The 25,054-nt window shown below is 42.5% G+C and overlaps 1 protein-coding gene across 1 annotated transcript in view; it reads right to left on the reverse strand.

The window, feature by feature from the left end:
* Positions 1-25,054, reverse strand: part of grm5b (glutamate receptor, metabotropic 5b) — a 700,030-nt gene that overhangs the window by 174,963 nt on the left and 500,013 nt on the right. The window contains exons 4-5 of the mRNA XM_041199276.1: positions 7,589-7,835; positions 5,790-5,958 (exon numbers count right to left, since the gene is read on the reverse strand). Of these exons, the coding sequence (XP_041055210.1) occupies positions 5,790-5,958; positions 7,589-7,835 (416 nt within the window). The remainder of the gene's footprint in view (positions 1-5,789; positions 5,959-7,588; positions 7,836-25,054) is intronic.

Below are 25,054 nucleotides of genomic sequence, written 5' to 3' on the forward strand. Positions count from 1 at the left end.
CCACCTGCCATGGTGGGATTTGAAGCCTGGTCCCCAGAGCATTACCCTGGGCTCTGGAATACTAGTCCAGTGACAATACTACGACGTCACCATCTGAGTGCACAGCTCTTGTGCATGTTCCTTTTAATCAAAGCCTCTTTTCTCAGAGTTTCAGAACATTTCTTGTCCTGATTGCACATAGTAATTCTGTATATCATGTCCTTTTAAATTTTACTATGGCCTAAAGCTTTTGCTTTTTTGTTTTTCTTTCCTTTTAGTGCTGGACACGTATCCTAGAGTTTCATTTTATTCTTTAAGTGATCATTCTTGAATGATGTATGATTTTGTGACTCACAAATTCTTCTCTAAAATGTATTAAAAAGAAACCCCTCACAGATGAATCTCTTTGCTGGAATGTTTTAGATTGCACTAGGCAAGCTGATAAGGTTAGTACCTTGCATTAGCAGATTGATTTCTAAATCAATGTGGCTTTTCTGGGTGAATGAAAGCCAAAGTAACTTTCAGTTTGATTGATGCTGATCCAGTACTATTGAATAAATTAAATTCGATACAAAAGAAACCTTTGTGACACACAATAGAATTTATAATACTAATTGTTTTAAAAAAATATTGGAACAAACTGTTTTGAATTTTGTTTGATTCAATGAGATGAAATATTACCTCTCTGTCTTCTGTCAGCCCCAGAGATATTTGTATTTCTGAGGACGGCAGTTTTTTAAAAATAAATATTTCAGACCACAGTCTATGAGGTGGAAAAATCACCTAAAATCCCAGGAGTAACACATCCAGATATAAATGACAAGCTGAATATCTAACTATGGGCTGGATTTTATGCTCCCCCACTGGCAGTTTGAAGATGGGGATGCTGGTAAAGTCTGGCGCTTGGCCTTCCCACTGTCTACCCACCTGCCCTCCAACCTGTGTGAAATTTTTACGTGGGGTGATGGACATCAATTAATGGGCACTTTAGGGCCTCATCTGTCCCCAGTCTATTTTACCCTTGACTCTGGAAGGCCCACGCCAAGCAGATAACCCAGAGGTTTTAGCTGCATGGACTGGTGTCAAGCAAAGAGGAGGGGGAGAGTCCTTTGTGGGTCCTCTGTGCCCATCGGAGGCAAGCCCTCAACATTACCCTTCCCCCCCCCCGCCCCTGCCCTCGGCCCCATTACCCTCCCCCCCTTTCATGGTCTCTCAAATCTGGCACCCATCTCCTCACCCACCTCACTAGGGGCCTGCCAGCCTGAGCCTAGCAAAATCCACTCCACCTACCTTGGTTTTTGGCTCCAGCAATGATCTCTACTGGAAACTGCCTATGGTCCTAGCAGTGATCACCGCTCCTACCTGATGCCACTGGAACTATAGAGCTGCCAGCTGTCCAATTGGCTGTTGAGTGACAGCGGAGCGGCCCCTTTTCCCATGGGCGGGTTCCCCTCCAACTTTTTAGCCGGTGTTTGGGAGGTGCAATAGCACTCTGTAAAATCCAGCCCAATTAAAGTAGTATCTTGTAGTTCCCCGATTTAAAAATATGTAATAATAAAGGTGTGAATTATGAACTAGGGATGGAATTGGCAAATTGTGCCCAGAATACACAGGACATTGCACTAGTTTTGCCTAGGTGAAATTACACTCCAGTTTCTGCACAAATTTATTAGCATAAATTTGGATACAAATCTCCCATGAATCAGTGCAATCAAGCAATGTAACTGATCATAATTTGTGACTTGGACAAAACATTACCCAGCATCACAAAGAGGAAAAGGATTGACAAGAAACAATCCATTCTCCAACTGATTGATTGATTGATTTAATGTTCTTGCTTTACTTCTTAATTAGTTTCAGTTGACTGCTTTTGGGATGTAAAACTTGTGACCAGCAGTCACTTGAAGCCATACAGGTGTATCCTACTATATTACATCAATGACTACAATTCAAAAACAATTCATTGGCTGTAAAGCGCTTTGAGGTGGCTGGTGGTCATGAAAGGTGCTATATAGATGTATGTCTTTATTTTTCTTTTTACTGTAACTGCCTGAATTTGGAATAATTTAAAATGAGATTTGATGGAGAGCTTTCCATCATTGCTAAAATGGAGGAAAAGGCTGAAATATGGAAATCCCGCCTTCAATCATGGAAGCTACCATTTTCGCGGGGTGGGAATGGGCCCGGGTTGGGAGTTGTGCATGTGCACTTTGCAGAGGAAGCTGCTCATATAAAACAACAGCTGCCTCCAGTCATGTCTGATTTTCATTAGCCAGGAGTGAGAAACACGGTGTGTGCAGCTTAGACCTGGTAGAAGCAGGTCTAAACTTTTGTGGAGTTCTTTGGAGAGGTGGAGTACCCTTTTGAATATGGTCCCAGGACACCTTTAGGAGAGTTAATCTGCCATTTGGGAGAGGTAAGGTACCCTTTGGGACTATTAAAAGTGAACATGAATGTACTTAATTGCATAAACTCATTGGAACTATCAAGAGAGCTGTCAAAATTAACTTTCAAAACTGTCAAAAGGAGCTGTCAAGGCATTTAAAATGCCTGCCCTTTAAATCTTTCTAAAAAAAAAGCTATGAAGTGTTAAAACAAAACCATTGCTTATTATTTCACTCAGTCTGTTGACATAAGCCAGAGGGCTATCATTACTGGATTTGTGTTACATGACTGATTTCCCAGCCTTCCACTATCAGATGGGGTGCCTTCCATTTCACAGTTTGATTTGACAGCTCTAAGTGATTATAGACTCTTTGAAATAGGACAATGAATTCCAATGCTTGTTTGTATAATGGATTAAGCAGTTGAATGAAATGTTTGTTTTATTAGGTATTATGTAGTTGAATGAATTTAAATGTAGTCAATGGGTTTTCTTATGAATGAGTGCTTTTATAAATTAAAGTCTGCGATAGACACTTAGGACTTTGATTTATTTAATCTCAGCATGGCTCCTGAGGTCTTCCCATGATGGATACTGTGTGAATTGGCATGGTAGGTTTAAGGGCAAAGGGTGGGGGCATGAGTTGGCACTAACATTGCACGAAGCTGGCCTGGGACTATAAAAGGGCCATGGGGGATGGGTGGAGGGGCATAGGTTGATATGGAGGGTATGAAGGGTTATGCAAGTGGGTGGAGAGGTATAGGTTGGCATTGAGAGTGTGAGGCATTTTGGGGTGGGTGGAGGAGTATAGGTTGGCATAGAGAGCATAAGGGGCCTTGGACATAGGTAGAGGGCATGAGGTGGCATGAATTGGCATGGATGGAGCATGGGAAGTGTGTGGCAGGGTGAGGTTGGTGAGGACTGAGGGCTGGAGGGATATTTTGTTTCAATGCTTTTTAAAAACACTTTGTCAAAGTACTAGTGCACCGTCACAGCCTCTGCACTTGTTCCAGGATTACCATACCTGACTCACAGAGAACCACACCACCCTGAAATGAAAATCCTAATTTCTGGGGCACTTTCTCCTGGGTCAGGTTTGCTGAGCCGGGAAATGTCCCAACTCCGCTCCCCCAGGCTGAGAGTGAAAGTTCAAGCCTGAATTTAAAGCCATTTAAAGTATTTTGAGCAGAAGCAGGAGAAACTGCTGGTTTCATGTGGCCACAGATGCCTATGCATCTGAGAATCTCAGCGCAGTATGATGAAAAATCAGGTACGATCAGCAGAAACCAGCAGCATCCTGGGATCTACAACTGATCAGAAACTGAACTGGACCAGCCATATGTATACTGTGGCTGCAAGTGCAGGTCAGAGGCTGGGAATTCTGCAGCGAGTAACTCACCGCCTGAGTCCTCAAAGCCTGCCCACCATCCACGAGCACAAGTCAGGAGTGTGATGGAATATTCTGCACTTGCCTGGATAAGTGCAGCTCCAACAACAACTTATATTTAGATAATGCCTTTAAAATATCGTGCATTCCAAAACTCTTCACAGGAGCATTATGAAACAAAATGAGGCAGATGAGAAATTAATGCTGATGATAAATAGTTTGGTCAACGAGATAGGTTTTAAGAGGAGTCTTAAAGAAGAAAGCAGGGCAGAGAAGTAGAGGTTTATGGAGCGTATTCCCGAGCTTGAGGCCTAGACAACTAAAGGCATAGCCGCCGATGGTGGAGCAGTTAAAATCGGGTATGCTCAAGAGGCTAGAATTAGGAGGCTTGTGGGGCTGGATGAGATTAGAGACAGGGAGGGTCAAGGCCACAGAGGGATTTGAAAACAAGGATGAGAATTTTAAAATCAAGACATTGCATGACAGGGAGCCAATGGACTTCAGCAAGCACAGGGGTGATTGTGTAACAGAACTTGGTGCGAGTTAAGACATGGGCAGCAGAGATTCTCAAGATGAGAAATAGGTGGGCACTAAGGATAGATCCTTGGGGGACACAAGAGGTAACAGTAACAAGCTCAATTGACTTTAATTATTTAAATATAGCAGACGGACTGTTGATTTCAGTGTCTACCCACCTAATATATTATGGGGTACAGCTTGGGTGTGAGTGAGACACCCCTTGTAGTTTACATGTGCCCCCCCCCCCCCGCCTAACCACCGACAACATGCCTGGCAATGGGGCAGTAGGGATGGGGGAATGTAACAGCCAGCCCTTGGGCTTAAAGCCTGTATCAAAGGCTGCTTTATAAACCAGTTAGGTACAGAATATTGAAATCTGAGCTGGTTGTATCATTAAAGTGACCAAGTCAAACTGATTTTGAGCTCAATCTTTCTGCCATCTTTTCGAAGTGTCAAATTCTGAACAAGAAAAGCCCCTGCTTCCTAAGAAAGCAAATGTGATTAAACAAGTTATATCATTGGGGCTAATGGCTGAAACAATAAATATTGGTTCAGTATTATCACTAGTAGCAAGGTGTCCTGCTTAATTACAGCCTTGACTTTTGATATAATGTGGGAGAGCAATTAAGGATTTCCTGACTGTAACTGTTTAGTGTACACTCAGATTTGTGACTTCATGAGTTTCTGCTCTTTCCATTTTTTCAAATTTAAACATTACTGTCTAAATGGCAGCCACAGCATTGGCTGCTGAAGTGAGTCAGAATATGGCCTGCATTTCCTATGTTCCTGATATCCCCAGTCGCTAATTGGCTAGCAAAAATGTCCTACACCCAATTGACAGCTCACCTCCACCAAAGTAACATCACCTTTCTACTTCCTATCGGGGGTGGATTCCTGACCTGAAAACCAATCTCTGCCTCCACCACAAAAATCTAGCCCACAGGGTCCAAACCAGGAAGTATAAAGAAGAAAATATAAATAGTTATAAATGGTGAACAGAAAGTGAAATAAAGCTTGGGGAATACAGATCAGAATAAGGGAGAGATATTTTTAAAAAGAAAAAGTTTAAAAGTTATTTTTCAATCTCCAAAGTAAAATTATTTTTCAATCTCCAACACTAATTTTCTCCTGAGCGAATAAGACTCCACATATGTAAAATTATTTTTTCAGGGCCAGAGAGATCACTTACCAGACATTAAAAATTCACTTACTCCTGAATGCACCAGCTCTAACTTTCTCAGCCAAGTTTTGTGCGGAACTAGTAGTCAAGTACCGCAAGTTCATGCTGTGGCAGTCAATTCACTGTCGAGTCTATCAACGAGAGCTGAAACAGTGCAGCCTGTGGAGGAACAGGGTATCTCTGACAGCAACTTCTGAATTTCCACATATAACTGCACCTCAGGTGTTGCTTTCTGATTTAACTGTGAAAATGATGAGCGCTGAAAGTTTTGCCATTATTATTACTGTAAAATCCAGGCCATTATTTTACATTATATATTTCTGAAAAGTTAGACTACTCACTTTTATTTCTCCTTTCTCACATGGATCACTGCAGACAGACCGGACGACAAGATTTTTACTGGACCAGATTTCATCATCATCCATTTTTAGCTCTCCATTGTCCCAGCTTCCAACGTTAATATAATCAAAATATTCTTTGCCCAGCTTTTTAAAATTCATGATTTCATACCTAAATGCAAGAGTAGTTTGTTAAAACAATACCTCAGAATCCTGAGTACACTAGCTTGTAAGTTATTGCATCCAGCTTTCAAATTTACAATGAAGATATGGCATTAACTCCCCTTTGTGTGCAATTCTTATTGTGTTTTTCTGTTCATGCACAATATCTATGGAGCATTATAATCAGTGGTATTGCAAAAGGTAAATAAAGCAACAGCTAATATTTGCTGTGGAATTGACATTGAAAGTTTCTTTAATAAAAATGAGTTTTTATACTGGAAATCAAAGATATTAACATCTAATAAATGTCACAGATGGATAGAAAAGAATTATTTTAGTATTTAAAGGCCTAATAAATCAATATTATCTTAATCAGCAAACTTAATTGCGAAGTATTTAGATTTTTGTTTCTATGTATTTTCACACTTCTAAATGTGCACTCCAGCTTTTGACAGGAAAGTTTAGAAATAATGGCCCCAATCTTCCGGTCTCTGAGGACCAGATATAAGACTCATGATACACATCAGGATTCTGTGGAAGTCCTGGTGTGCTGAACTCTGTGGAAATTGGCTGGGAAGTTTCAACTTCTGATTGGCAATTCGACTGCTCCCCAGAACCCCCCATGAATGTCTCTGACTCTGAGCTAGAGTTGGAGGCTTTGGGCAGTTCCACGGTAATTACCTGGAGAGTTACCCAGGAAATGTTAGACAGATTAAAACCTAGTCTAACATCTGAGTCACAACTGACCCCCCAATCACTCAAATTGACCCCTGACTAGTCATCCTGACCACCTCCCAACCCTTGGCTACCCCTCAAACACCACCATGCCCAAACACCCCCACCCTGACACAACTTGACTACCCCCCCGACCTCGCCTGACTAACCCCCCAGCCTGCCTATCCGCTCAGCTACATAGCTACCTCCCCCCAACATCACCCCAAATGCCCATCCCCCCACCCACCCTACCCAATTACCTCATCCACCTACCCACCCTGCCAACGTACCCATTCACTCATTAATTCACTCATTGTTCACCCATTCACTAACTTTCACTTTGGATGTTTAAACTTACCATATGCCAGCTAGTGCCATAAAAAGGGAGCATGTCCTGTCTTCCTCCAGACTTTACAGTGCTGCGATGGAGATCCCTGATGGATGCTTCAAGCCGCATTTCTGGGAAAGCAGTGCTCGGAAAACTTGGCAAGAAATGCAAGCATCATCAAGGTAGGGGAAAGTTCAAGCAGAGCAGCAATCTAACAATGATTGCTGCTCCGTGGAAGATCCGGGCTAATGTAACTACATGGGACACTGGCAGTTGTTGATGGCCTTTACACAGATAACTGAAAACCCCATTAGTCAGAAACAGGGTGGATCTAAAGCAGAGAAGGTGTTAATGTACATACACAGTGAAAAGAAGAAAATTGCAGAATCACTGGTGTGTATAATTATTGACATTTTTCCTGAAGTTCTGTAGTTTGTCTAACCTTTCTCCAATCATACTGACAGATGACCATGTCAATTCAGTGAGTTGCTATAAATCATCATTATGCAACAATTGCGGTCTGAAAAATCACAGTTCAAACATTTAAATGGAAGACTATACAAATGATTATCAATTTTATAAATGGGTTATTGGGTACCTTCCTGGTGAATCTCCATTCTCGTCAAAAGAGATGATATCTCCAGATACTCCGGTGAAGTTGATTTTCATGAGGAAGTCCAACAGTATTCTCCCATCAATTGGTTTCATGGCTTCACACAGCCCATTAACACCAGGACACAGGTTTTGTTGCATGTTGTGTAAAGCGTGAGCCATTGAATAAATGGCATTAATTACAAATCCCATTTTGGTGTCTTGGACATATTGGTCATGTAATGATTCCGTTCCTGTTGTTAACGGGAATGAAAGAAGACTCATATTACATGCATGTTGTTTAATCATGAAACTGTAGACCTATTAAGTAACAAACTGAGGGTAATAGCCAATCATATTAAGTAAGCTTACAGATAATGTAACTTTGGTATATTGTCATATAATCGTGGGGGCCTGGTCATATTCTCCACTCCTCATCATATTCCATGGGGCTCTGAGCATGGTCTTCAGTCCTTTTACACAGACTTATTTCCCATACACTTTGCTTCATCATCAATGAGTATTCTTGCTTATGTCCAGCCCTATAGCATCCCTTCTTAGATCCCTCTACTTTACCACCTCTCTCCCAGGCTTTAGAATCCCCTCCAAACACTTATCTGTGGTGTTGTAAAACTTGCAAATTCAATGTTTTCTTGCTGTTCATCCATTGTTTTTCCACCTTGTGAAATGCTTTGGGGTGCCTCTCTATACACAGAGCACCTTGGAAATGTATTTTTTTATCTGCATTACTGACACAATAACCTAACAATACACTATTAAATAAAAATAGGACATGCTGCAAATGTAGAGTAAGTTGATCAAAATCACGGATAGAAAGCAGTGTTACTGGCATAATACTTTTAACGAAGTTCATTTCTAGGTTTAAAAACATTCTTGCACAGAATTATAACTTATCTGATACAAAATTTGATATCTAGCTCGACCACATAAAGCACTAACAAGTTCTGCTTTTGTCCGCCAAAACTGCTCACTATTCCAGTATCATCCAGCTTCTTTTCTCTACAGCAATCTGTCTTCTCAAACTGCCTCTCCCCTGTCTCCTCCATGCTCAACTTGAACAGGTGCAAGGAGGTCATGCATTTCATTGTCACTAAGACTGAGACCATTCAATCAAAAGCCTTTGCTGACACCTTCCCTTTCCTTAGCTTACTGGGCCAAACTGACTCTGTCATTCCCCTTGTAATAGGCCTGAACTCACATATTTGTCTAGTTTCTCTTCCATTTCCCCTCATGCCCTCTCTGAGCTCATCTTGTCCATGAGACAGGCCTCCTGCTCGCTCAACCCTATTGTCACATAAACTGCTGACCGCTCAACTTCTCTTCCTGTTTCCCATGTTTATTGCTCATGGTATTGTTTCCTCAGGGACTGTTCTGTTCTTCAAATCTGCCATCTCACCCCTCTCTTCAAAAAAATCAACCTTGACCCATCCATCCTTGCTAACAACTACTGCATTTCTAATCTTGCTCTTCCTCCCAAGGTTCTGGAACATTTTGGCCCGTCGGCAACATTATCCAAAAAAGGCACCAGTTTTCACATGCACACTGACATCAGCAATACCTCACCAGCACCTCTCTCTCAACCCTTCCAGTGTTTCTAGATTGTCAGACTGCTTGTCCAACATCCTATATTTGATAAGCAGAAACTTCCTACAAACAAATATCAGGAACGCTGAAGCCATTTTCATTGGTCCCCATCACTAGCCATCGCCTCCATTCATCTTCCTGGCAACTGTTGAGGCTGAACCAGGTTGTTCGTAATTTGTGCCTTATTTGACCCCCAATGTGATTCCATAACAATCCCCAGCTCAGCTCATCTCCTGCTGAGCCCCTCATTCTCATTGCCTTGTTACCTCTAGATTTGACTATTGTAACTCATTCCTGACTGGCCTCCCACATTCTACCCTTCCTAAATGATAGGGAAAATACAAATTGTGATATGGCCAACTTAAGTGTGCATTAAAGGATTTTGCGGCTCCAATCAGGGAAAACCAGAGAAACATGTTTGTCACATTTTATTTGCAGTCCCTCATGGATTTTAAGGTTGAAATTAATGCCCTACCTGCTGCGACTGTAGAAAACATTCCACTACCTTTTTAAAACTGATGCTCCCATTCATTCCCAACTTCCACCTTTCAAAATGCTGTTGCAGACCCTTTGAGACCAATTGCCATAGCATGTTGAAGGCTTGCCAAATCCAACTAAGAACAGCCATGGTATACCTACCCGACCCAATGCTGCCAGATGCATACTCCAGACCAAAATCAGTTCTGTTGTTTTCTTGCTATTCATCATTTCCCTATATTTATAGACTTGGGTTTTGCACATCCATCTCACATTCACTTTACTGACCTTTACACACTCCATCTTTCAACGTATAATAAATACACTTCTTCACTTTTCCGTTTTGCTGTCAAAGTGCTTTGAAACGAAACGTATCAATTCATAAAACAATTCAAGTGAAAGATTTCATCTAAATAAACTGCTTGAAATAAATAGTAAGTTAATTGATTCTATCAGCTGTATCTAACATCAACAAAGATTCGATCCAAAGCATTTTGAAGTAATCCAGATAATAAAGCACATTATCTTCAATGGAAATGAAAGGATGATAAAAGATATGTAAAGTACAGGCAACACGATTATTTGAAGGTTTTCTTTCTACCTGTGTAGTGGTAAGTGCTGCACCTTCCTCAACTGCTTTCATAAATGTCGAAACAGGGATCACTGATTCCCAATGTTAAGTTTTGAGTATAATGCCTACATGATTGCCTTTGCCTAACTTGAATTGGGCTCATTTCCAACTGATAGTTAGTTGATCCTGCTCAAATGTCAGGGGCAGTGTTGCAGCTCACTGTTTATACACCCTGTTAGGCTCTTTGTGTAATAGACATGATGGTGCTCCTGTGCAAGTGGGGTGTAAGCAACCAGGTTCATGTTGGCCATTGAAGATAACTTCATTGAGCAGGGGAAGAAAATCAAGTAAGGAGATAATGCACAGTGAGGTTTTATTTTTTTTCGGGATTTTCTGTTGGAAATCATGCAAAACACAGAATATATTTACTCAAATGTTCAAATGGTATGTAAATTGTAGAAATATGTGATATGTGTACCCTATTATTTGTGTCAGAACAATACTGAGTAGTAGGCGACTCTGGTAAATTCCTGATGTTCTTGATTGCTATGGGTCAGAGGAGATGCTTAAAAGTTAATTGCTGCTTTAGCTGCTGCAATTGATCGCAAGATGCTATAAAGTTGTTGTAGTTGCTGTTTATGTTGTTAATGATGAAATTGATGATGAAGCCAGCAATTCTGCAAATTCTGGCCATAGTCTCCACAATATAAGTATTAATAAATTAAATGGAAATATTCTAAAATAATTTGCTTTGATTTGGTTGAAGAAAAAGCTTCAATGACAGATGAAGAAAAAAATACCTGTAACTGTTCAAAAAAATTGGGAAATGACTTTAGTTAAGAAACTACACCCTGTGCCCAGGGAGGCTTCATTACAAATACTAGGCCCTTGCATTGTCAGCTGTGGGTCTGAATACTCGTACATATTGTGGCATCAAACCCGAACTCGTTGCATCCATTTTATTGGCATAAAATGGGCATAATGAATTAAAAATTTGGGAAACAAAGCCCTGCATCCCAAAAGCATCTGGGAAATGTCCAACCTACTCGGCAGGCCATTTACAGGCTTTTGCAGTTGCTTAAAACAGGCATTAGATCACTTAAAGATGTAAATGAGGGACTGAACACATGTTTTTAGGCCCCCCCACCTCACTGGAATTGAATTGTATGAGGAAGCAGGAGTCAGGCTTGCTCGCTTAGGTACAACTACTAGGGCCTCAGCAGTGACTGCTAACAAAATTGTTTTGCTAAATAACTTGTCAAAAAATACCATCCAGAAGACAGGAAGAGCAAGAGAGTTTCGCTGAATCTACAGCTAGCTTGATAGCCAACACCTCCCCTCCAACATTGCCTGCTCCAATCCCATTGTGGTTCCTGTGACATACATTTGGACAATTGCTGGTGAAGCAAGTGACCTGACATTCATGCTGTTTAAAAGTGAAACACACCAGCAACTCCCACATGAAATGTTAGTCAGGCCTGAATCCCACTTTTGGCCTGGCCCCAGACCTCTTGTTTAGGGAGCGGTCCATAAATCCATCACTTATGTTAGTATCAAGCACTCTTGGGTCAGTTATTAAGACTATTATCGGAATTGTCCCGGATTTGCAGTCAGAGTGGAAGCGGGCAGGTAAAACAATTTACCTGTTGGCTGCAATGGTGGCTTTTCAAGCCATGTTGTCCCAACCCCGTTGCATTAATTATGCATTCCTAGGAAACACGCCATTTTGATGACAGGCAGGGTCCGATTCACCCGTCACACCACCACCTCGCCACTTCATCACACTGGGTGCCACATTTAAAGTACAACCGCACACACAGCTCAGTGCTTCCAACCCAGGACTGCTGCAAATAAAGCATGGGCCCAAAAGGCAAAAAGACTACAGACCCCAGGTTTAGTGATGCGTCCCTCGAGCGCCTTTTGGATGCTGTGGAGGCCCATCATGATGTCCTCTACCCCTACTCTGGCTGCAGGAGGTGCAGCAACATTGCCATCACCTACCAAGCTGGAGTGGTAATGGTACTGCGCAGAAGTGGCCAATGCTGCACAGAAGAGGTTGGCCTTCCATTGCAGATAGAGGATGATTGATCTCATCCGTGCCACCAGGGTAAGGCAACCATCTCATCACTCTAAACTCACATATTCAAGCCCATCACACATTCACGGGCATCTCACTCACTGCCAGCTCAAGTGACATCACACTCACTCTTTCACACACACCCTCACATCTCCATCTGGCCTCATCTGCTCTGGACACTGCCTCCTCAGCCCTCACCATCTTGAGACCACTTGCACAGATCAACTTGAGCCCTCACACAATCCCTGGGATACCCCCCTTCCCCAGTACAGCCCTCACCCTGCAGCCTCTTCCCTTGCCTAAGGCCATTGCTCCCCCTTGCTCAAGCAAGCCCTAGCCCTGCAGCTGCACAAAACCACCCCCACCTTATAGCTGGTCTGGTAGGTATAGACCTGCCCGTGAGCCCCCCCGAAAATGCTGTGGTGCGCTGTGCAAAACCTGGTGCTAATGACTGCAAGTGCTGCCCGAAGCAAGGTAATCAAACAAACCTCGAAGTCCCAAGTGAAGTGCACCTCGTCAGGTGCATGTCACTTATGCGCAGTTGTGAAACATGTCGATGTGCAATCACGCTGACACAGGTGGACAATTCAGTATGGGGGGGATGAGTCCAGCGGGCTAGCCTTATAATGATATAGAGATGTATTACAATAAGGTTCCTGACATCCGATGTCGGGAAATGTGGCCCGTCATCGATGGACTGCATGGACGATTGCAAACTGGTTGCACGATGTTGTGAAAACAATTATTGGCCTTCTTGCCATATCATGCATTCACGTTGCTGAGCACGCCCAACGTCAGTGGGCATGGAAAATTCCACCATATGTCTCATGTTAATTTCTTTAAAATATACCTTAAAATGAACAAGTATGAATCTTCTTTAAAATTCTTTTGCAGTATGTGGGTGTTGCTGGCCTAGCCAGTATTTATTGCTTATCCCTAATTGCCCTTAAAAGATGGCTGTGAGCTGCCTTCTTGAACTGCTGCAGTCCATGTGGTGTAGATTCACCCACAGTGGTGATAGGAAGGGCGCACCAGGATTTTGACCAGTGACAATGAACCAATGACGATATATTTCCAAGCCAGGATGGTGTGTGGGTCAGAGGGAAACTTACAGGTTCTGGTGTGCCCCTGAATCTGCTACCCTTGTCCTTCTAGTTAGGTAGAGGCCACAGGTTTGGAAGGTGCTGTTGACAGAGCCTTGGTGAGTTACTGCAGTGCATCTGTATATGGTACACACTGCTGCCACTGTTCATCAGTAGTGGAGGGAGTGAATGTTTAAGGTGGTGGATAGGGCGCTAATCAAGTGGGCTGCTTTAATTGCCCTGGATGATTTTGAGCTTCTTGAGTATTGTTGGAGCTGCATTCATCCAGATAAATGAAGAGTATTCTGTCACACTCCTGACTTGTGTCTTGTAGATGGTGGACAGGCTTTGGAAATCAGGAGGTGAGTTGCTCTCCACAGAATTCTTAGCCCCTGACCTGCTGTTGTAGCCAAAATATTTACATGGCTGGTCCAGTTCAATTTCCGGTAACCCCCAGGATGTATATAGTGGGGGTTCAGCAATGGGTAATTCCATTGAATGTCAAAGGGAAGTGATTAGATTGTCTCTTGTTAGAGATGGTCATTGCCTGGCATTTGTGTGGCACCAATGTTGCTTGCAAATTGTCAGCTCAAGCCTGAAAGTTGTCCAGGTCTTTCTGCCTAAGGACGCAGACTGCTTTAGCATCTAAGGAGTTGCAAAGGTGCTGAACATTATACAATCGTCAATGCGTATCCCCACTTCTGACATTATGATGGAGTAAAGTCATTGATGAAGCAGCTGAAGATGGTTGGGCCTAGCACATTATCCTGAGGAACTCCTGTAGCGATGTCCTTAGATTGAGATGATGGATCTCCAACAACCACAACCATCTTCCATTGTGCTTTGTTTGACTCCAACCAATGATGAGTTTTCCTCCTGATTCTGCTACTACTTTAGCCTATTGACTTCAGTTTTTCTAGGGCTCTTTGATGCCACACTTGGTTAAATTCCATCTTGATGTTAAGGACTCTAACTCTCACCTCACCTCTTGAGTTCTGCTCTTTTGTCCATATTTGGACCAAGGCTGTAATGAGACCGGGAGTTGATTGGTTCTAGCAAAACCCAAACTGAGCATCGGTGAGCAGGTTATCGCTGTGCAAGTGCTGCTTGATAGCACTGTTAGCAACACCTTCCATCACTTTGCTGATGATCGAGTGTAGACTGATGGGGTGGTAATTGGCCAGGTGGGATCTGTCCTTTTTTTGTGGGCAGGACATATCTAGGCAATTTTCCACATTGTCAGACAGATGCCAATGTTGTAGCTATACTGCACATCTTGGCTAATCTCTCCACTTCTCACATCTTTGGTTGACATTCCCATTCCAGTGCAGTGCTGCTGGGACTAGATCACAGCACATGCACCATGTGCATTTTGGTGATTATCAGCAATTTGAACATACTTCCTGCACACATCAGTCCCAGTGCAGGGAGTGCGTCTAATTATGGACAGGATCTCCCATGATGAGTAACTCTTAAAGGCTGCTGGGAAGATATAAATAAATGCCTCTCAAAAATCAGTAGCTATATATGAGGTTAAAAGTGGTTTGAGCCAAAGGTTGGGAACATCTTTTATATATTTGTCAGCCTTTCCAAAGGCTCTCAGAAAGATGTTACATTTTGTAATATTAGTTAGTTATTTCTCTAAATTTGGTGCTACTACATATCCTGTAATTGGATTTCATGTCTCCTACAAACCAGATTGTACCTTACTAGTCCAATTTCTAGTTAAACATAGCAAAATCCAGGGATCAAAGAGGAAACCCTCCCACTGTACTGTATATTATTGAGCTCTTTGTCTTTGACAGTTAGAAGAATAAGTGTCAGATTATAATCCAGCATTGAGAATTACACTGATAAATGGACAGTCCTTAGCACAAACTAGTGTTATTGGATTTATTAGTAATATAATAAATATAAAAAATTCAGGAGAAACTTCTTTATTCAGAGAGTGATTGGAACATGGAACTTACTACCACATGGAATAGCTGAGGTTAATAGTATAGGTTCATTTAAGATGGACATGTACATAAGGGAGAAAAGAATAGAAGGCTATTTTAGTGTGCGATGAGATGAGATAAGCTTTTGTGGAGCGTACACATCGGCACAGATCTGTTGGGCTGAATTGCCAGCTTCTGTGCAGTAAATACTATGAAAATCTTTGTAGTTATTGCAAACTTTGTTATTCGCCTTAAAATGTCAAAACAGCAAAGACATCTGCCTGTCAAAGTACTGTCTGAAATCTTAAAATGCATTACAAGTTTCTTAGATACTGCAGGACTGATCATTCTTGTGGAGGTTTGAGCACCTTACGTTCAGAGGCTGCTCTTACGACCCAGTAACTACTTATATTGCTGTGTAACTCAGGATTATAACACTTTGAATCCTCTACATTCTACATTGGATATACCCTGTACACGTCTCTCCATATTCTTCAAAGACAGACTGAGAAATGTTTCATGACATAAAGTCATAAGGTAGAAGATCAGCCATGACCTTATTGAATAGTGGAGAAGCCTCAAGGGACTGAATGGTTAACTCCTCTTCTTCTCGTGGTCTTGAACAATGACCAAAACCATTGTTCAGCTGCATAGCTTTACTATCTGCAGTTAGTGTTCCTCCATTTTTAAAACAGATTTACACAGTATTCAAGCTATATATCTCCTGTGGCTCTGCATCCTCTATACTCTACAAAACAGGTAGCAATAACCCAATGTAATCTTGTGTGGGTCTGTGATCAGCAGAAAGGACCCAGTAATTAATTCAACAGACAAAAATATATTTGTCAGCCATCAAATGGAACTCAGGTGCTATATCATTCTGCCACTAGGCCACAAACTCCTTCCAAACATGAACACCAAAACTGGCACACTGTGCCGTATAGATAGTGCATCCAACAGGTCTAGATACATGATTGGCTGAGCACAAATGAACAAGAACAGGTGCAGGTAGAAAGAACGGCCTAGGAAACAGTTCAGTGGCTAAGCTAAGTCCTAGGCTTACTGAAGAAGATAGAGTTGTAGACTTTATGGCTTGTGTCTCTTTTTTAAAAAAGTGTGAACTTTGCCCACCAGAACGTGCTGAATGTATTTGACTGCCTGTCAGGAAACATCCGTAACGTGGCAGAGTGTGGAGCAGCCCACTCTCAACTGGAATCTCCAGAGGATTGAAGCCTCCCTTGTTTCACACATCCAGATGCTCCCCGGCAGGGCCTTGCACATCTGGGCTGTGTCAGTTCCCCCTTCTCTTCCTCTTTCATCAGTGGAATGGATCTTCCTCCAATAAGGAATCCACTCTCTGGAGCACCAGGTATTGGACAGCAGAGCAGACCGAGGGACACAATGGAAGGTGCATACCGGAGAGCTTCTCCAGATCTGTCAAGGTATCTGAACCTCACTTTGAGGAGACCAATTCTCTGCTCGATGATTGCCCTGCTCATTTTGTGGCTCTCATTGTGTCAACACTCAGCATCAATCCTTGAAGAGCGAACTGGTGTCAAGAACCACTTCTTCAATGGGTACTTTTGTAACCCAGCAGCCATCCTTCCAAGGCATCAGACCCACTAAACATGGCTGGTGCCTGGGAGTTCCTGAGGATACGGGAATCATGGCTGCTGTCCAGATACCATGCACACACCTGCAGGATGTGCTGCTGGTGGTCACAGACTAACTGTACATTGTTGAATTCAGTAGCCCTTCTTCTTAATAAAGGCCATGGCTGCTCTGCTGGTGCCTTGTTGACTGCATCCATGTCACCAATGACGCCTTGGACCTTTGGAAAACCTGCCATGGCCGCAAAGTATCTGGCCCTTTCTATCTGACTATTGCAGTCAGTGGTAAAGGCAATGAATTGCCCTACACAGCAAAACATAGCATCTGTGAACACCTTTTATACAATGAGGTTATGCAGGCTAGTTAATGCTACTCAGGTCTCCACACATGGCTTGAAATGAGCCTGAAGCTCATTTGATATTAAAAGCGGCTATGACTTTCAGTGTGGTAGCCATTAGATGCCCTCCCTCCCCACACATTCATACAGCACGTGTTATTTTATGCCCAAGTGGGTCAGGTGCGTGCCTGCACACCGAGCTAAAAATTCTGCCCCATGTCACAGGGTTGTTACTGTGGCTCTCAAAAGGCGAAGTCTCCTCAGGCACTGTGTCTCAGTCAACTGCAGGTACGTCATGTGCACCCTATATACACAATTGGCTGGGTATAGCTTCCAACTATGCCCCTTGGCTTCTGCAGCCTGCCCGCAGCAGGCTCTTCTGCCAGTTGGGCTCCTTAATGGACTCCCTGAGGCTCCTGCCCCTGTTCATCTGGCCTCCTCCCTCTCCTTCTCATTCTCCTATCCTCCTCACTGCAGGACGTATCCCCAACAGAAATAACTATGCCTAAATTGCATAGAGCAGCAATCCTGCAGTGGTATTATGTTACAAAGTCTACCAGTTTGCAGTAAAATGCTTAAGACCCCTGATAATGTCCAGGATTCTGGAACTTCCAAGAGTAGCTGGTCAAAAGTATCACCAGTCTCTCCTGCTGCAGTCAGGCACAGACCCAATTATATCTGCTCTTACAACTAACCATGAGAAAAATTTAGCTTGCCAGCTGGTGTTTCACACATTGGGACTGTGGTATTGCATCAAAAACACATTATTGCAGTCTATTAGACTGCAATAATGAGCATAAATGGCCGTTAATTGCTTGTTTCAAAATGGTAGACCAATTCCCGATTTCGGAGCCCGCTTGCCTACTATATTATTGTCAACTGGCGTGATGACATTGGGATTGTGACCCGACATCATCACGTCAGATATTATATCATCGTGGGCAGAATCTTCTGGTAGGCATGCAGAGGCGGGCTCTGGACGCTGACGCCTAAAATGACACGCAGTGACGTTAGGTGTGCATCCGTCATCACTGTGCGTCATTCCGATTTTCAGTTCGGTGGGCGTGCACCAGAATCGGCTGCGAGCCTGCTGAACTGTCATAGGCCTATTAAGGCCATAAATCACCTAATTGAAATAGTTGTCAGTGCTGTCCGTCCAACCTTAAGATTGGTAGGCAGGCGATGAGCCCAGGTGGCCTTCGCATTTTTCGTGGAACCTCATCCATGGGCGGGATGAGGTTTTATGAAGGGTTTATAACTTTAATACAAATTTTTATTAAAATTTATTGACATGTCCCAGCTCACGTGACACTGTCACATGAGGAGACATGTCTGAATATTTTTTTTAATTCTTTTTTTCAAGTTTTCATTATCAAATTTAATCTCCCTGAGGCAGCTCCATGCCTCAGATTTCTGTGCTCTTTAGCACACATGCACGAAAGAGCGCAGGCCCCGACTCTCCTTCCCCCCTCCCCCCCCCCCCCCCCCAATGCCCACACAGGTAGCGCTGAGTGCTTCCAGATGCACGTCATGCTGCCAGCTCCTACCCTGCCCGCCCGACAGGGAGAAAATCCTCCCCCGTGGGCCAAAAACAATCCTATTTTCACAAGATAAAATTCAGCCTGTAATGTGTGGTCACCTCAATGGAGGTTGAGTTGGATTCTCCCTTCAGGGATTTGTTTCTCCAGTAGTATCAACTGTGACACTGCAGGCTCTGGGTTCCACCATCTCCTCTCTCTTGGGCAAGTTTGGGACACCAAATGGGTAAGGGCTTAAATTTTACCCCGGATCTCTTACATTCTACAATCCCACAGATCAGAGGGATTGCCCAGCTGAAGCCCATTACAGGGGAAGTTGCATAATGACATTGCAATCTGAAATCATATCTCATTTCTTCGACCCAATGTGGGCAGTCAGGACAAAGGAAGTCAGAAGTCTACACACAGGCGTGCAAACGGCTCATCAGGCCAAAGCCAATTTAAATTGGGCAGCCTTCCCGTTATGTAGCTGGAGCACTTGAGCAACTGCACAGAACCTGCTTGGATTTGATACCAAAGAAAACACCCCGTTTTAAAAAAAAATCTCTTGCCGTCCAATCTCCTTCATCCTCACTACTTGATCCCACCTCAGCACCTGCAAATTACCTGGAGCAGATCAAACATCATCTGCTGGCACCAAATATTCTGACCCTGATGCTAAGTACCTAGAACATAAGAGGATTGTTGTAAATGAGCTGATCTCAGTTGAGTCAGCTCAGTTGTCAAATTCAACACATGGTGCACATATAGCCAGGGCAGGGTTCCACTGTGGGCATATTATTAGTCCAAATACATACTGCAGAGCTTTAAGAGGAGCAGGGGGTGAGGGGTAAATTTAAGTCATGGAGAGGAAAATTAGATTTGCTGTATACTGGGTGTTGATTTCAACATTGCCTATTTTACCTAAATGCCAAAGTTAAAATGACCACAGAGGCCTTTTATTGTTGAACATCGAGTATAGAACAGCAATAATAACACCTTCAAAATCTTCTTCACTACTTTTTTGCCTCTATTGGAACAAACACCATAATGCCTTTTCTAGTAGGGCTCATATAGTCTATAAGAATTTTCAAATACTAACTCACAACTACAATTACAGGGCATTACACAGAACACAAAAACAATTAAATTCAGTTATTTCATAATTCAAAAGGAAAAACAGAGCTCAGGCATTGATTAGCTAAGTAATTGTGTAACTCAAATAACTTATTAAAAATTAGAATAGTTATTACTGTATAATTACAGTAGACAACACAAAATATGATACAGCATTATTAAATGAATGTTGGGAGTATGCTATCACGTCAATGGGCAATTATCTCCACTGGTCTGTTTAAGAATAAAATGTGCAACTCTACAAAATGTGTTATCAATGGATGGGCACTCAAAATCCAATTCTGTATCTATATTTGATGGTATTTGATAACTGTAATTTTTGTCTGTGAAAAAGAAAGTCTCCTCCCATATTATAACTGATAAGCGCTCACCTGTACAGGTTTGGCATCCATTCAATATCTCATTAAGAGGATTTAATTATGCAGGGAATTATGGATATTGTTGCAAATATCTAGATCATGATTCATATCTTTCAGAATATAATTTAGTATAGAATTTAGTTCTAGGAATATAATTTTATGCTGGAGAGTAAAGAGTTAAATGCAAGACAATTCAAAACACTTGGTTAAGGAATTGGTATGCCTCTAAAGTGAACACAACTCAAACCTGGGTTTATTAGACTTAAAAATTAACCTATTTTACAAGATTGGAGTTGATAAGTGAAAAGAAACTTAAACAATGACTGACCCATCTCTTTGTGGACTTGGAGTCTTGAGAGAGGGCAATCACATGCAGCAGAAATATATTTTTTTCATATGGGTTTCAGACTCAAAGAGTTGTGTTGAAGGTAAAATAGTTAATTTACATTTATATTTGATAAACTCCCAAAGCATGTCATCATGGAGCTGAGATGGAGGACAGAAAGCTTTTTTTAAAAAATTATCTGTGTGTTTGCTGACAGATGCAAGCCATTCAGTTTGGGTGTAGACAGAGGCAGTTGCAGTTTTGGTCTAGGTGTAGAATGCAGCTTACTAAGTTGGGAGAGTCAAGAAAATAACTATTAGTCAGTTAGGCCTGCACTTCAAGCAGAGAAAATACTAATTTCATCATTCACCACATGGAATGTGGATGGGGCTCTACCTCAGTTTGGATTTCGTGAGGGGAAGCCAGCTGGAAGATTTGCTCTAGTTTGTAGCTAGTGGAAGAAATATACTGTGGTCATCACAAAGTCTTATGGTGGTAAGTATTCAGATTTAGCTTGGAAAGCTGTGGAAAGACAGTTGGGTATCTGCCAGCAACCCGGACAAGGAGCTAAGGCATCCACAGCCGTAAGGTCTGTAAAGAAGAGGTAGAGGGTTGCATAGCCAAAGGAAAAAAAAAAGCTAATAGAAGAACCCCCTTAGAATCTTACCTTGGAGGATGGTTGAAACACTAAAGAAAATTAATGGATTCCAGAGGGGTGTGACATTCTTTTGAATTGGTCTCTAGAGAAGTGAATGCACCTTCAAGGTTTTGTAAGATAAGGGAACTCTTGGGGGGCAGTAAAAAGTAGAACTGAGTTTATAGCATAAGTCTTTATAAGCTATAGTGTTAAGTTAGTGATGCTTCTTTGTTTAGTTTCTGTTGACATGCAATGAAGTTTATTCTTTAAAAATGTGAAATTTCATGAAATAGTTCTGTTGGTTAATTGCTGTGTTTGAATTTCTTCTTTAAGCATTTATGGTCCCTGACAGTAATGAGTAACAATATGAGCTAACATAATATCACTCCCCATATTGCTGCTGTAGCTATCTGATTTGCTTAAAAGAAAAGGCTGTAAACAGTCAGCAGGTCAGGCAATATCTGGTGAGACAACATTTGGAGAAAGAACATGTGCACAGAGAAACCAAGTTAACATTTCAGGTCAACGACTTTTGGAAAAAAATTGAGATTTAGCAGCTCTTAAACAAGTGTGCAGCCAAGAGAAAAAAAAGAGCAAGGGTCGTGGGGGATGGTGGTGGGGGAAGGAAAGAGCAAAGCTCTGTAATTGGATAGAGGGTAGGGATGATTCCACCCACTGCCCTTATTATCCAGTTTGGCACTTTCTTAAAAATGGTGAAGTCTCTAACTTCTTCCAGTTCTAATGGAAGGTCATTGGCCTGAAATATTGGTCCCAATTTACTGGGAACAGGGATGGTCCAATATCTTGTGGGAAACCCAGAAGTTCAGTGCTTCTGTCAGTGTCACCTCATTATCATTTTATTACCAGGTTTGGCATCTATTATGTGGCCACTCAACTTCAATATGTCAAGGACCCATCCAAATATGAAATTTGAAGGACTTTGAAGTTGGAATTAAGGGAAAACAAGGTCTGACTATGAATTCAATACACTCCAAGGTTGTACTCCTCATCTAGGACTCCTCCCCTGATGTACTGTTGGGGGCTGTGAGGGGCCACAGAGATACTTGTTTCAGATACTGGCTGCACAGCCTAAGGTGAAATCTAGAGGGGCTGTAGTCTGACTCAGATAGTTACTTCAAGCTGGTTTATTTACATTATATACACTATATACATGATGAGCTACTGAGTAGGCACATCTGCCCTGATGGAACAGCAGACGATTCCATTTGCTGTACAGAGTGTGTAGTATTTGACTGCTGATCTTACTGTTACATCATAGTCTACATCACTCATTACTATATCTATTCTATTAACCCATTACACTACACCTCCCCCCAAGTACACTATCAACTTAATTACAATGTAAAATTCTGGCTGGGATTTTCCAGCCCTGCCGCAGCGGGTCCCACCATGGGGAATGCAGTGGGCCAGCCAAAAGTTCATTGACAACAAAAACAAAAATTGCTCGAAAAACTCAGCAGGTCTGACAGTATCTGTGGAGAGAAAGACAGAGTTAATGTTTCAAGTCTGTATGACTCTTCTACAGAACTAAAGAGAAGTAAAAATGTGGTGAAATATATACCATTTAAGGGTGGTGGGGACAGGTGAAGCTGGATAGGAGGCCAGTGATAGGTGGAGGCAAAGGAGAGATTGCAAAAATGTCTTAAACAAAAGGACAAAGGGGAGTTGATGGTGGTGAAACTGGCTAAAGGAGGTGCTAATGGTGACATTAAGAGTAGAAAACAGAATGAGGAAATGACAGATGGCCCTAGTGGGGTGGGGGGAGGGGACAGTGTGGGAGAAAAGATCGAAATAGGCGAAAAGGTAGGGATAAAACAATGAACGGAACATGATCTGAAGTTGTTGAACTCAATGTTAAGTCCGGAAGGCTGTAAAGTTCCTAATCGGAAGATGAGGTGTTGTTCCTCCAGTTTGCATTAAGCTTCACTGGAACATTGCAGCAGGCCAAGGACGGACATATGGGCATGACAGCAGGGTGGTGTGTTGAAATGGCAAGAGACAGGAAGGTCTGGGTCGTGCTTGCAGACAGGCCGAAGGTGTTCGGCAAAGTGGTCACCCAGTCTGTGTTTGGTCTCTCCAGTGTAGAGGAGACCACATGGAGCAGCGAATGCAGTAGACCAAATTGAGGGATGTACAAGTGAAATGCTGCTTCACTTAAAAGGAGTGATTGGGCCCTTGGGCAGTGAGGAGGGGGGAAGAAAAGAAGCAGGTGTTGCACCTTCTGCGATTGCATGGGTAGGTGCTGTGGGAGGGGGTTGAGGTGTTAGGGGTGATGGAGGAGTGGACCAGAGTGTCATGGAGGGAACAGTCCCTACGGAATGCCAATGGGGGGGTGTGAAGGGAAGATGTTTGGCGGTGGCATCATGCTGGAGTTGGCAGAAATGGTGGAGGATGACCCTTTGAATGCGGAGGCTGGTGGGGTGAAAAGTGAGGACAAGGGGGATCCTATCACGGTTCTGGGAGGGAAAGGAAGGTATGAGGGCAGAGACACGGGAGATAGGTTGGACACCCACGGGTTTCCCACCCGTGGTGACTGACAGGGCCCTCGATCATGTTTGACCCAGCTAATTAAGTATTTGCAACCTACATCCTATACAACACTTAGTCATGTTTACTTGATTTCAGCAATGAGTGAAATATGATCATCGTCATAATGAGAAGTTGCACCGTACTGACCCTGACAGTACTAATTCAGTCATCCTCTCTATCAAGTCCTTCACCAGTACAGGAAGAGACTGTGCACCTTGTGTGTGACAAATCCTCACAAGCACATGCTTATCATCCCCACTAGCTCAGATATTTGCACTTCGGCAGAATTCTCTACCCCAGAGAGTTGTGAAGACTAGATCACTGAAAGTACTTAAAGAGGAGGTAGATAGATTTTTGAAATATTGGGAGTTGAGGGCTATGAGGAGCTGGCATGAAAGAGGAGTTGAGGCCTGGGGCAGATTAGCCATGATCCTGTTGAATGGCTTGAAGGGCCGAATGGCCTACTCCTGCTCCTATTTCTTATGTTCTAAAGTGACCAATGTTGTACACAGTACTCCAGATGTGGTCTCACTAGTACTCTGCATAACTGAAGCATAACCTCCCTACTTTTGTATTCAATTCCCTTCACAATAAATGATAGCATTCTATTAGCTTTCCTAATTACTTGTTGTACCTGCACACCAGCCTTTTGCAATTCATGCAGTAAGACACCCAAATACCTCTGCATTTCAGAACTCTGCAATATCTCACCATTTAGATGTTTCTTTTTTTATTTTCCCTGCGAAACGAACAATTTCACGTTTTCCCATAATATATTCCATTTGCCAAATCTTTGCCCACTTAAACTATCTATACCTTTTTGTAGCCTCCTTTTGTACTCTTCGCACCTTAGTTTCTTACCTATCTTTGTGTCTTTGTGAGAAAAAAACTTTCTTACAGCAAGTAGTTATTGTTTGGAATGCACTGCCTGGAAGTGTGGTGGAGGCAGGTTCAATTGAGGCACTCGAGAGCATTGGATGGTTGTTTATTTAAATAATGTGCAGGGTTATGGGGGAAATGCAGGAGATTAGCACTAAGTTAAAATGCTAAGAGAGATGGTGCAAACACAATGGGCCGCAAGGCCTCCTTCTACAGTGTAACAATTCTGTGATTCTGTGTCATCAACAAATTTAGCATCCATCCCTTCATCCAAGTTATTTACATAAATTGTAAATGGTTGAGGTCCCAGCACTGATCTCTGTGGCACACCACTCATTTTGCCAATCTGAAAAAGACCCATTTATGCCTACT

The sequence above is a fragment of the Carcharodon carcharias genome, chromosome 11 (assembly GCF_017639515.1).
Source record: "Carcharodon carcharias isolate sCarCar2 chromosome 11, sCarCar2.pri, whole genome shotgun sequence".
NCBI classification, from domain to species: domain Eukaryota; kingdom Metazoa; phylum Chordata; class Chondrichthyes; order Lamniformes; family Lamnidae; genus Carcharodon; species Carcharodon carcharias.